A 12,268-nucleotide genomic window follows, 5' to 3' on the forward strand; every position below is an offset into this window, starting at 1 on the left:
GATTTATGTCATTGTTACTGGATGTTAAAATTCCTTGAGTAACAAAATACATTTCGGATGATGTCATGTTCATCCATAAAATCGAAAATCTATCCATTTACATAAACTTGATTCTAGCGAAGATTTAATTAATAAAAATCTATCCATTTACATAAATTGAGAATCTATCCATTTATAAAAGGTCACCAAACCCATTTGGTAATCATTTAGGTCTCGCTTGATAACCATTTTGTTTTATTGTTTTTGTTTTTGAAAATTAAGTCTTTCATCCACATTTCTTATAATAATTTGCATTTTTTTAAGTACAATGGTTGAATTTTTAGCCAAATTCTAAAACAAGAATAACTTTTTGAAAACTATTTTTTTTAATTCTCAAAATTTGACTTGATTTTTTAAATCATGAGTGAAAAAGTAGATAACAAATGAAAAAATTTGGTGGTAGAATAGTGTCCATAGGCTTAATTTTTAAAAACAAAAACAAAAAATAAAATGATTATGAAACGGGGGTTTAACTTTTATTTTTTTTAAAAAAAAAATTAAGTTTATAAACATCTTTCCTACCTCCTCTAAGTTTCATGCTTTGTTGTCTACTTTTTATCATGTTTTAAAAAAGTAAGCTAAAATTTGAAAAAGTAAAAAACTGTATTTAAAAATATGTTCTTATTTGTGGATTTTGACTAAGAATTTCAATCTCACTTAAGAAATATGCAAACAATGGTAAGAAAAAAATAGACTAACTTTACAAAAACAAGAAATCAAATGGTTACCAAACCAACTTTAATTTTTAATTTTTTGTTTTTGAAATTCAAAGCTATAAACATTACTTTCATTTATTGGTTTCTATACTTTGTTGCCTACATTTTAGAAAAAGAGAAATGATTTCAAGATCAAAGCTAAAATTTGAAAATTGAAAAAATTTGTTTTTAAAAACTTATTTTTGTTTTTAGAAATGAATTAAGATGAGTAAACAATGTGAGAAAATAGCATAATTTTTAAAAATCAAATGGTTACCAAAATCTTAAAGGACAAAATGATAATCTTGTGTTTTCTAAAATGATAACCTTATGTATTCTAGAATATATTAGTTTAATTTTTTTAATATTTAATTTTGAAAATACTGTCATTTTGAAAAAAAATGAAACGTTTGACAATCACGCAAAAATACTTTTTTCTGTTTATATTCCAAACAGGCCCCTACTCATCACCTTAGACCTTTTACGTTGGTCGATCAAAATCTGTGTCAATAACTTGTTGAAGAAAACAAACCATATGATCGTCTCAAAAGAGGTCTATAATTCACCAATGGAGTAAACTCCAACATTACATTTCAGTAAAAATCATATTCAGCCAGATCTCAATGACTAAAAGGCCCATAGGTAGAAATCTAAAATAAAGAAAATAAAAAGACTTAAATTAGCGAAAACGAAAGCTAGTTTCTATAGTACTGTTATTATGGGATGACGAGCTAGTGTAAAGCAATCTAAAAGTAGGTCCACTACCCTGATGATCAAAAATTGCAATGAAATCAGGAACCCCTGCTAAGATCTGAAACGGCATTAGGATTTTGGTACCCAGATGAAGACGCAAGTTTGCTTGGCGACTCATGGTTGATTGATTATGCATCGGAAAAAATCGAGTTATTAACGAGTGCGGCTCATCTTTATCTTTGGCATTGCTTTCTTCATCTGCTTGGCACGGTCTTTCGCCTCTTTCCGGCGAAGAGCTTCAGCACTTAATTTGGCTTCAGCCTCTTCCATCAGTTTCTTCTTCTCTGCCTTCCTCTTTTGCAGGGCTTCTTGCCTAGCATTTTGAAGCTCTCTGTATGCCTCTTGAGCAGCCTTTGACCTGGCAGTTTCGGTTTTCAACCGGGCCTGCACGACCAACAATTAGAATTTAGGAATTATTTAACTAAGTAATATATATGTATGTATGTATGAAGTTTACCTGTGAACTGAGCTTGTAGCGTCCAATGGTGTCGATGTAATAGGGCACAAGGGCTACTAGACGAGAAATATCTGCCATGTTGTTGGCATCTGGGAGGGCGAACTTGAACAACAGCATCTTCTTGTGCATGCCGGAATGCTGATCCGAGAAGTGCATCGAGATGAAATACTTCCCAAATTTCTCAAAAGATTTTTCACCAAAAACCTGCAGAAATCAACTAAAATTCAAATTCCACGTGCCAGGGGGTAAGGAATGAAGATATTTAACAGAAGTTTCGGTTCTATCATGTTAATTGAGCAATCCAGGCATTCAATAAGAAAATGCAGACAGAAAGTTGCATAGCAGCCAACAAAGAATTGAATGCATAGCTGAAATTGCACGTCAGATCAGAAACACCCTTTTCTTTATATTTGGCCTACCCCCATAAAGTTCTTGGTTCAACTTCAACACATCACGCTTTGCTGGGAAAAGAGTCGAAAGACAAAATACAACAAATGAAATAGAACGTTGAAATTTTATTTTTCCTTCTTTTGAATAACCATACTTTCATCGACCAAAAAAATAAAAGAATACATGGCATACAATTCTTTTTTTTTTAAAAATAAAAGAAAAGCCACCTAAAAAGAAAGGACTACCTAAAAGATAGGCCTCTAATCAACCAAAATAAAACCAAGAGAATAATTACATAAAAGATTTGTAACCGAAGTCCACAAAAAAAACATGCAATCTGATGAGGGTCAAAACATCAAAAAAATTAAGCTCATTTCCTCGAAAGAAAATAGCACACCCCTGCTTGTTACAGAAACTTCCCTCTCTTCCTAAAGGGAGGGTGGAATTTCTCGATCTTCTCTATGCAACATCAATGTCTAGCCAACACACCAAACTCATCAAGGAAGTTCATACCGCAGAGACAAAGTCACAACTGCAAAAGATATGATTGAGGTCCTCTGCTACCATTTTGCAAAAGAATACAACACCATGACCCTATCAAATTAGGCATCTTCCTAACCACCTTGTCCATGACATTCACCCTACCATAGAGAACCTGCCAAACGAAAAATTCCACCTTGGAAATTTTCATTTTTCACATCGGGGCAAAAACTGACTCTCCCGGGGAGAAGGGTTGACCAGACAGGAAAAAGTAATGAATAAATGTAATGAATAATGAATAAGTAATGACAGGAAAAATTGGTGAACTAAAAATAAATGTAGGGGAGTTGGAATAAAAATTAGTTAGTGAGCAGTTAGTTACTTGCTAGTTAGCTGTTATTCAACCTTACTTGTAATCAATTTTCCTATAAATAAAACCTCTCTCTCCCTCATTTGAAAGAGAATTAATATTGATCCAAAATTAAAGTTTTGGTTTACACCAAAAGTGGTATTAGAGCGACAGCAATTTCAGACAAATGGCGGGAGGAAGACTCGTGCATCCGAGAGGAGGAGATGATGCTCTGGAGCTAGTTCAAGAGGTGGAAGACACCCCCACCCTCTCTCCAAGATCCATCACGCAAGGCTTGCTGTTCGTGGAAAGCACCTTGGAGGGAATGCAAAAAACATTGAACAATCTTCAAGAATCTGTGGCAATGATCATGAGAAGGATGAATGCAAGGTTGGCACGGGCCCAAGTTGAAGAAGAAGCTTCGGTTTTCAATCAAATTTGGGGAAGGAGAGGAAGAAGAGGCGTTGGGAGGACGAAGAAATTTCCAATTTCATCAAGGAAACTTTCAAGAAAGGGGTCCAAGAATCCATAGACCACTCCAAGAAGAACCAAGAAGATGTCCAATGGTGCAAGGAAGGCATCAAGAATTCCAAGATTGGAGTTCTTGAAGCGAGGATGATTTAGAAGAGTATTCTAATGCAAGAAGAGGCCAAGAAGGTAGAGGTAATGCTCGGGGAGATTTTTATGACTTTAAGATGAAGATAGAATTACCTTTTTACAATGGTAAGCGTGATCTAAAGGCATTTCTTGATTGGATCAAGAACGCGAAGAACTTCTTCAATTATATGAACACTCTGGAGCACAAGAAGGCACGTTTAGTAGCTTTTAAATTGAAGGGGAATGCATCCGCACGGTGGAATCAATTGGAGAGCAATTGTCAACAGCAAGGCAAGAGATCTATTCGAATGTGGGAGAAGATGATGAAGTTGATGAAGGAGAGGTTTCTTCCTCCAAATTATGAGCAGACCTTATACAATCAATACCAAAATTGTAGACAAGGCTCTCGATCAGTAGCTGATTTCGTGGAAAAATTCCATCGTTTGGGGGCAAGAACCAATTTGGCTGAAAATGAACAACACTTGATTGCAAGATTCATTGGAGAATTGTGTATGGACATCAAAGAGAAGGTGAAACTTCAGAAATTTAATGTATTGGCTTATGTAATTGCTTTTGCCAAGATTGTGGAGGAACTTAATGAAATGCATCCAAGAAATTTTCAAGAAAGAACCCGTGGGAGGCATCTTTAAGCAAGAAAGTAACTTCCTCATCCAAAATCACTAATCAACCATCTTCCATGTCCTCAGCCAAAGAAAAAGAGAAAGATGGATCGGAGGGAGTGACAAAGAAGTCCACAGAAACAACAACTAAGAAGAAAATCTAAAACTCATATAATCGGCCCTCTTTGGGTAAGTGCTTTCGATGTGGCCAAGCTGGTCACTTATCCAATGAATGCCCACAAAGAAAGACGGTAGCTTACATGGAAGAAGGAGATGAAGAAACCTTGACTAAACAAAGTGAAGAAGAAGAAGAAACCGAGCTCATTGAACCGGATGATGGAGATAGGGTATCTTGTGTTCTCCAAAGGATATTAATCACTTCCAACGAAAACTCAAACCCTCAAAGACATTGCCTCTTCAAAACACGTTGCACAATTAATGGAAATGTGTGCAATGTCATTATTGACAATGGAAGTAGCGAAAATTTGGTCTCCAAGAAGTTAGTGGCAACCTTGAATCTTCAGGTGGAAGCTCATCCAAACCCCTACAAGATTGGTTGGGTAAAGAAAAGCGGTGAAGCATAAGTGAAATTTGTACTATCACTCTTTCAATTGCCAGTAGTTATAAAGACCAAATAGTATGTGACGTCCTCGAAATGGATGTTTGTCACATACTCTTGGGAAGACCATGACAATATGATACTCGAGCCCTTTTGCACAAGGGGAGAGAAAATACTTTTGAATTCCTTTGGATGGGCAAGAAACTAATTCTACTTCCATTGAGTAAGAACAATAATGAGGGAGTTAAACAGAAAAAAGAAAATAGTATCTACCTTTTTACCACAACCAGTGGTAGAAGCTTGATGAAGGAAAGATAGGCTGATGTTTTAGGACTTGTGATTGCTGAAAAGTCCAAAGACACTCAAAATGGCGAAGTCCCTCTAGAAATACAGAAACTTTTGGATGAATTCCCTCATTTAAAAGATGAGCCCAAGGGACTACCACCCTTGAGGAACATCCAGCACCATATTGATTTAATTCCAGGAGCAACATTACGACACCTTCCTCATTATCGAATGAGCCCAAAGGAGTATGAAATTTTACATCAACATATTGAAGAGCTCCTAAAGAAAGGCCACATCAAACCAAGTTTAAGCCCTTGTGCAGTGCCCGCTTTACTTACTCTAAAGAAAGATGGAAGATGGAGAATGTGTAGACAGCCGAGCAATCAACCGAATCACAGTGAAATGCCGTTTTTCAATTCTAAGAATAAGTGATCAACCTGATGAACTTGGAGGGGCAGTGATTTTTTCAAAAATTGATTTGAAGAGTGGCTATCATCAAATAAGAATAAGGTTGGACGATGAGTGGAAGACCACGTTCAAGACCAATGAAGGACTTTTTGAATGGCTTCTTATGCCATTCGGTCTTTCAAATGCTCTTAGAACATTCATGAGACTCGTGAACCAAGTATTACACCCTTTTCTTAATAAATTCATTGTCAGATACTTTGACAATATCTTGGTTTATAGCAAGAGCATTGAGGAGCATTTACAACATCTTCACAAATTGTTTCAAGACTTGACAACAGAAAAATTATATATCAATCACAAGAAGTGCCTTTTTCTTGTGAAAGAAATTTCTTTCCTTGGCTTCCTAATAGGCCACGGTCAAATCAAAGTCGATCCAAAGAAAATTGAAGTTGTCACTCAATGGCCTACCCCCAGTTCTGTGAAAGATGTTCAAGCATTCCTCGGCTTGGCTTCCTTTTATAGGAAATTTATCAAGAACTTCAGCTTTATGACAGCACCCTTGACTGATTGTCTAAAGATAGGGAGCTTCACTTGGGGCTCAAAACAACAAAACAGCTTCAAAAACACCAAGAACAAACTGAGCAACAGCCCTATTTTGAAACTACCAGACTTCTCCTTACTTTCAAAGTGGCAGTGGACGCTTGTACCTCCAGTATTGGCGCTGTCCTATCTCAACAAAGCCACCCACTTGAGTATTTTAGTGAAAAACTCGATCCTTCAAGGCAGAAATGGAGTACATATGAGCACGAATTATGTGCTCTTGTTCGTGCTCTCAAACAATGGGAGCATTATCTTTTACCCAAGGAGTTTCTCCTAATTACAGACCACTTTTCACTCAAATACTTACAATCTCAAAAGAATATGTGCATCTCAAAGGAATATTAGCCGCATGCATGCACAGTGAATTTCATTTATATAAAGATTTTCATTCGTGATCAAACATCAATCAGGCAAGGAGAATAAAGTTGATGCTCTTAGTAGAAAAAGGTTGATTCTAACTACATTACCTACAGAAGTAATTGCATTTTCTCACCTAACAAAATTATATGAAAATGATCGAGACTTTGCTAATATTTGGTACAAGTGTGAATGCTGAAGACTTCCATATTATGGATGGTTTCTTATTCAAAGGAGAACAGTTATGCATTCCTTATACATCTCTTTAAGATGCCCTCCTAAAAGAAGCTCACTCCAGAGGTTTAGTCGGGCACTTGGCCAAGACAAAACGTTTGAATTAGTATCCAATCAATTCTATTGGCCACAACTTCGAAAAGATGTTAATAATTTTGTCAGAAGATGCGTTGTTTGTCAAAAAGCCAAAGGAACTTCTACAAATACTGGATTATATACTCCATTACCAATCCCCACAACCATTTGGGAAGACCTATCTGTTGTTTTTGTTCTTGGTCTACCCAAAACACAAAGGGGATATGATGCAGTCTATATTGCTAACCTCTTTCTTAGAGAGATAGTTCGACTTCATGGAGTACCTAAATCCAACGTCTCAGATAGAGACATGAAATTCTTAAGTTATTTTTGGCATACTTTATGGAAGAAGTTTGACACTAGTTTGAAATTCAGCACCACTTCACATCCACAAACTGACGGCCAGATTGAAGTAACCAATAGAACATTGGAAAATCTCATACGATGTTTAAGTGGTTCACAACTAAAGCAATGGGATTTGTCCCTTGCTCAAGTGGAATTTTCTTTCAATAATATGAAAAACATATCAACGAGAAGATGCCCCTTCGAAGTAGTATACACTCAACCTTCTAGACTCACATTTGATCTTGCCAATTTACCTTCTTTTGTGGATATTAGTCTTGAAGCTAAAAGTATGATTGAAAGAATAGAAGAATTGCACCGAGAAGTTCATGACCATTTAGAGAAGACCACACAGTCTTACAATGAAACTAAAAACAAATCAAGAAGAGAAGTCAATTTCAAGAAAGGAGACCTTGTAATGATCCACCTACGTACGACAAGATTCCCAACTGGAACTTACAACAAGCTGAAAAATAGATAATTGGAGCCTTTTAAAAGAACAAAGCTATGGTTTGAATGCTTATTGCATTGAGCTAGCGGTTAACCTTCACATCAATCCAGTATTCAATGTAGCAGATTTGAAACCCTACTTTGCCCCTGATGAATTCCAGTTAGCTTCTTGATAAGTCTCGGGGTTGAGTCTGAATTTTAGGGGGGTGGAATATGGTGTACTAAGAATAAATGTAGGGGAGTTAGAATAAAAGTTAGTTAGCGAACAGTTAGTTACTTGTTAGTTAGTTGTTATTCAGCCTTACTTGTAATCAATTTTCCTATAAATAAAACACCTCTCTCTCTCATTTGAGAGGGAATTGATATTGATTTAAAATTAGAGTGTTAGTTTACACCAAAAATTCTCTAAAGGACTAGGGCTCTAAAAGCAAATGACCTTTCTCCCAACAAAGCACCGAAACTCCTCAAAGAATGAAAGGAGAACAACAATATCCCTTGTTTCCCTGTCAGATTGGGAATGACAGAACCCAAAGTGGGGGATGGTTGAGCCATAATGTTAGCCTATGGAACATTCTTTAAACAAAGCCCATGGTATAAATGAGGAAAAGCATAGCAAAGGGGTATATCTCCCAACCACTAATCTTTTGGAGAAACATATCCCTCCCCTCCCCAACTCGACAACAAATGAACTGAGACATGAAAGGGAACTCATGTGCAATCCAATCCCTCTCCAAGGAAACCTGGAACACTAACCCCATTTAGAGTCCATGCAAAAGTGGATAGACTAAATTTACTTACAATAACTTTATGCCAAAGAACATCAAGAGCATGATAAAACTACCACAGTTATTTATCAAGAAGGACCTGATTACAGGCTCTCAAAATTCCTATACTTTTCCCAAAATCCAGGAGTTTCGAAACTTCTGCCCATCTAGCTTCGTCAGTTTCTCCGAGGCATTACTAATAGGCACTAAAATTTTAAAGAAAGAAAGAAAGTAAAGAAGAATCCCACCTAAAATCGATGGGATGAGAGTTAGATGACCCCCTCTTGAGAAAAAGCTCTGTTTCCAAGAGACCATCCTTCTTTGAATCTAATCCACAACATAGGTTCCTAAAAACCACGACTAGTCAAATTATCCCTAAGTGGGAGGCCAAGATAAGAAGGGAACAAACCAACTTCACACCTTCAAGAGCGTTAGACGCCACTCCTTTCAAAATGATCCTACTTAGGACATCCACCACCAACAAGAAAAGGATCAGCAATAAAGGGCCCACTGCCTAAGACTCATATCATAATTCCTACCCCCGGCCAACCATTGATAAGGGTTGAGTACCTAATCGAGCAAATACAAGTCCAAATCCAAGAGTAAACAATCCTCATTACACAGTAACTTGAGGAGTAAATAGACGTTTCCAAGAACCCCTACAGCAATAAAAGCAACAACAATCCTGAACCCTCCAAAATAAGAAAACCATGATCCACGACTAGATATGAGACACTATATATTGTGCAACATTTGCATGAACCAATTGTAATCAGCCTATGTAATAAAGATTTCACCGAGAACTTCACATTGACTGATCTGAACCAGAACTTCTGTCAAATCCCTATAGTCTCACTACCTCAAAAGAACTCCTTTTAGCTGTGATGTTCCAATAGAAAGTGTCACCATCCCACAAACAAACTCCAGTTAACCCCTTTTTATTGTTGCTAACAGCATAAATCAGAGAGAACTTCATACCAAAAACCCAAAGTCACACAAAAGGAAGGGCAAAGGCAAACAAAAAGCACAAAATGGAAGGAGCACAATGGAGACTACACCCATAGGAAATCATTACAGTGTGCAGTACGTCAAACTTCATCCCAAGACAAAGTCTCTTATCTTAAGAAACCTTGAGATTCCACTGTACCAAAAGTAATCAAAGCACTAGAACAAAACTGGCTTGCCATATAAACCTCCCTCTCTCCTCATGCAACAGGAAGAAAAAAAAAAAAAAGAAAGAAAAGGACTCTTAAGTCATTCTCAATCTCTTGACTCAGGGCCTGACTAAAAGAATGCCCAATCAAAGTTGAGAAAAGGCATTGCCAAAATAAATGGTTCTAATCCTCATAAGCATAAGAATTCCTCCAAAGCACGTACTAACTTGGTTGTAAGCATGGTAAAAACTTCTTTGAATAGTGTCAATGGTTTCAACTTCCAAAGCTTCAGAGAAATGGTGATGCAAGCAAACCTCAAAAAAAAAAAATATAAAAATAAAAATCCAAATTCACAGGGAAATATGATTTACAAGAAAATATGCCTGAGTCCAATCCCAACGATCACTCAATTGAAGGTAAGAATAAAAATCTCACGGAAGTTGAAAGGGCAGAGACATAAGTGGTTGTAATAATATCCCTCGATGCCAGTGATCTGATTCATACGACTCAATTCTTTCCTGATCTAGCCATAAAATGTGTAATCCCCTCGTTTAGACCTAGTAACAAATAGAAATAGATTTTACTCTCAAGAGTTTAGATAATATTCTATAAATGATGAACCACATTTCACCACGTTGATCCATGCTAGTGAAAAACATTGGCAATAAATTTTGGTCCAACTTAGAAGATCAAAGATCTTATTAGTGCTAGTAGTAGCATCAGAGTAAATTTTGCTCCCACAGGACAGACAAATTTGGAGTCTCCACTCCACCTCCAAAGTGAACAAGGTAGCAACAAATTAACATCTCATAACATAGATAAAATGATTACCTTTTAAACGCAAGATCACCAGATAATATAAAGTTTAAATGACTGCAAAAAAATAAAAATAAACAAAATAACACAAGCAAAAAACCGCCCAAAACATCAAATCTGAACTTTTATAACTGAAAAATCAGACATCGGGAGACTTGGCAACACCCATTCAGCAAAACGCTCTCTATTCAGAACAAAACAACGTATTGAAAGTCATCTGAAACAGCTAAACAAAAAAATTACCAACCTGGTCAAGAACGGCCTCTGTGATCAAATCTGCAGCGACTTCCTTCGATTCAGAAATTACGCTCAACTCTTCAGGAACCCATTTTCTACCACTGGGAGGCGCCAAAATCCCAGCAAATCTTTGCAAATCCCTCAAATCCTTTTGCATTCCTTTTGCAGCTTTCTTCCTCGCCACGGCAAAGATAATATGATCCAACGCATCATCATTCATATAGATTTCGAAGCTAATTTCATCCTTACACGGTACAACCATATTATACAACCTCGAGATCAAATCGTGTCGGCTCTTCAACTCCATTGTCGCCAACAGCCCTTGGCAATACCTTCGCCCACTAGCATAGAATTTGAAGACATTCTGTCCCTCTTTCAACAGCAAAGGCGAGTCTTCACCTTCCCCCACACCCAGCAGACTAAAGTTCTTTTCAAAAATGGAGTCCTTGGTCGCAAATTTCGCAGCCCAAGATAGAGCGATGTTCTCGTTCTCACGCTTTCCGGTAAAATAGTTGATCACAAAAATCACCAAGAAAGATCCGCACGCAATTTCAACAGTATACGACTTCGGAGCATTGGCAGGTTTGGGAATCGGAGAGGTAGGTTTTGAATCAGAGTTCGGATTGGTGGAGGTTGAATCCTCCGCAGATTTAGAGCTCTGTTGTACCGGTTCTTGTGGTTGTTCAATCGGCAAACCTTCAAATTCGTCCTCATCCCAGTAATTGAAGCTGGTCGGAGACGGCTTCGGAGAATCGGAGACAGAGGGTGGCGATTGACGATCCGACGGCTCGGTCACAGGATCCGGTGCATCAGAATCGCGATCCGGCGAAGAAATTACGGCTGGTTCGGGCTCGGACTGGGTGAGAGGAGGAGGACGGAGGGGGAGATCAGTGAGGGGGAGAGAAAGATCGTCATCTTCGAGGTCGTCGAGCTCTGGTTCGAATCCTTCAAAGTGGGAACCAGCGAGAACATAAGATGGTGAAAGAAAGAGAAAGAGGAGAGAGAAAAGGGAGAAGGAAATGAAGAGGAAGGTGAGCTTCGCCATGGCTAATCTTGCTCTCTCCGGTACCTCAAGGAGAGAGAGGAACAGAACAGAGAGAAACGAGACCAAAAAAGTTCAAATGTGGATGAAGGATTAGAGAGATGGTGGAGTAGAGTCGAAACTGGAATGAAAGTCAGCCTCAGTATTGGGCTGGGCCAACCTTACCGAAAAAGTGCCTCCGGCCCAATGTTTAAGGCCGATTTAAAAAAAAAAATCCATATCCCGAAAAACGAAGGTTTGGTTGCACAAATAACAATCAAGCTTAAGATAATTAAAGATGTAGTATAATAATAAATATATTAGGAATATGACCTAAAATTAGCATCAGATATCACCATAAGTTATTATATAGTCACTGATAGCTACTATAAGTTGTTATCACTGATAATTGCTATTAACTTTCATTTTGAGAAATATTAATACAACCTTGAAAAAGTAACACTAAATATTAGCTTTCAATTTGCTATAGTTATCATCAGCTATCATTGATACACTTTGGAATCAAACTTGAATAACACTTAGGGACAGTTACAAATATAGACATTAAACCCAAAGTATTAGCAGA

At 37.4% G+C, this 12,268-nt stretch overlaps 1 protein-coding gene across 1 annotated transcript; it reads right to left on the bottom strand.

The window, feature by feature from the left end:
* Positions 1 to 1,220: 1,220 nt before the first annotated feature.
* LOC120090997 (uncharacterized protein At5g49945) lies at positions 1,221 to 11,803 on the bottom strand. Its single transcript, XM_039048763.1, has 3 exons — positions 10,672 to 11,803; positions 1,945 to 2,148; positions 1,221 to 1,871 (listed from the first exon to the last, which is right to left on the bottom strand). Exons 1-3 carry the CDS (start codon positions 11,704 to 11,706, stop codon positions 1,641 to 1,643), a joined length of 1,470 nt encoding a protein of 489 aa, XP_038904691.1. The 5' UTR covers positions 11,707 to 11,803; the 3' UTR covers positions 1,221 to 1,640.
* Positions 11,804 to 12,268: the final 465 nt, after the last annotated feature.

This window comes from Benincasa hispida, chromosome 11 (genome assembly GCF_009727055.1).
Source record: "Benincasa hispida cultivar B227 chromosome 11, ASM972705v1, whole genome shotgun sequence".
Lineage (NCBI taxonomy): Eukaryota > Viridiplantae > Streptophyta > Magnoliopsida > Cucurbitales > Cucurbitaceae > Benincasa > Benincasa hispida.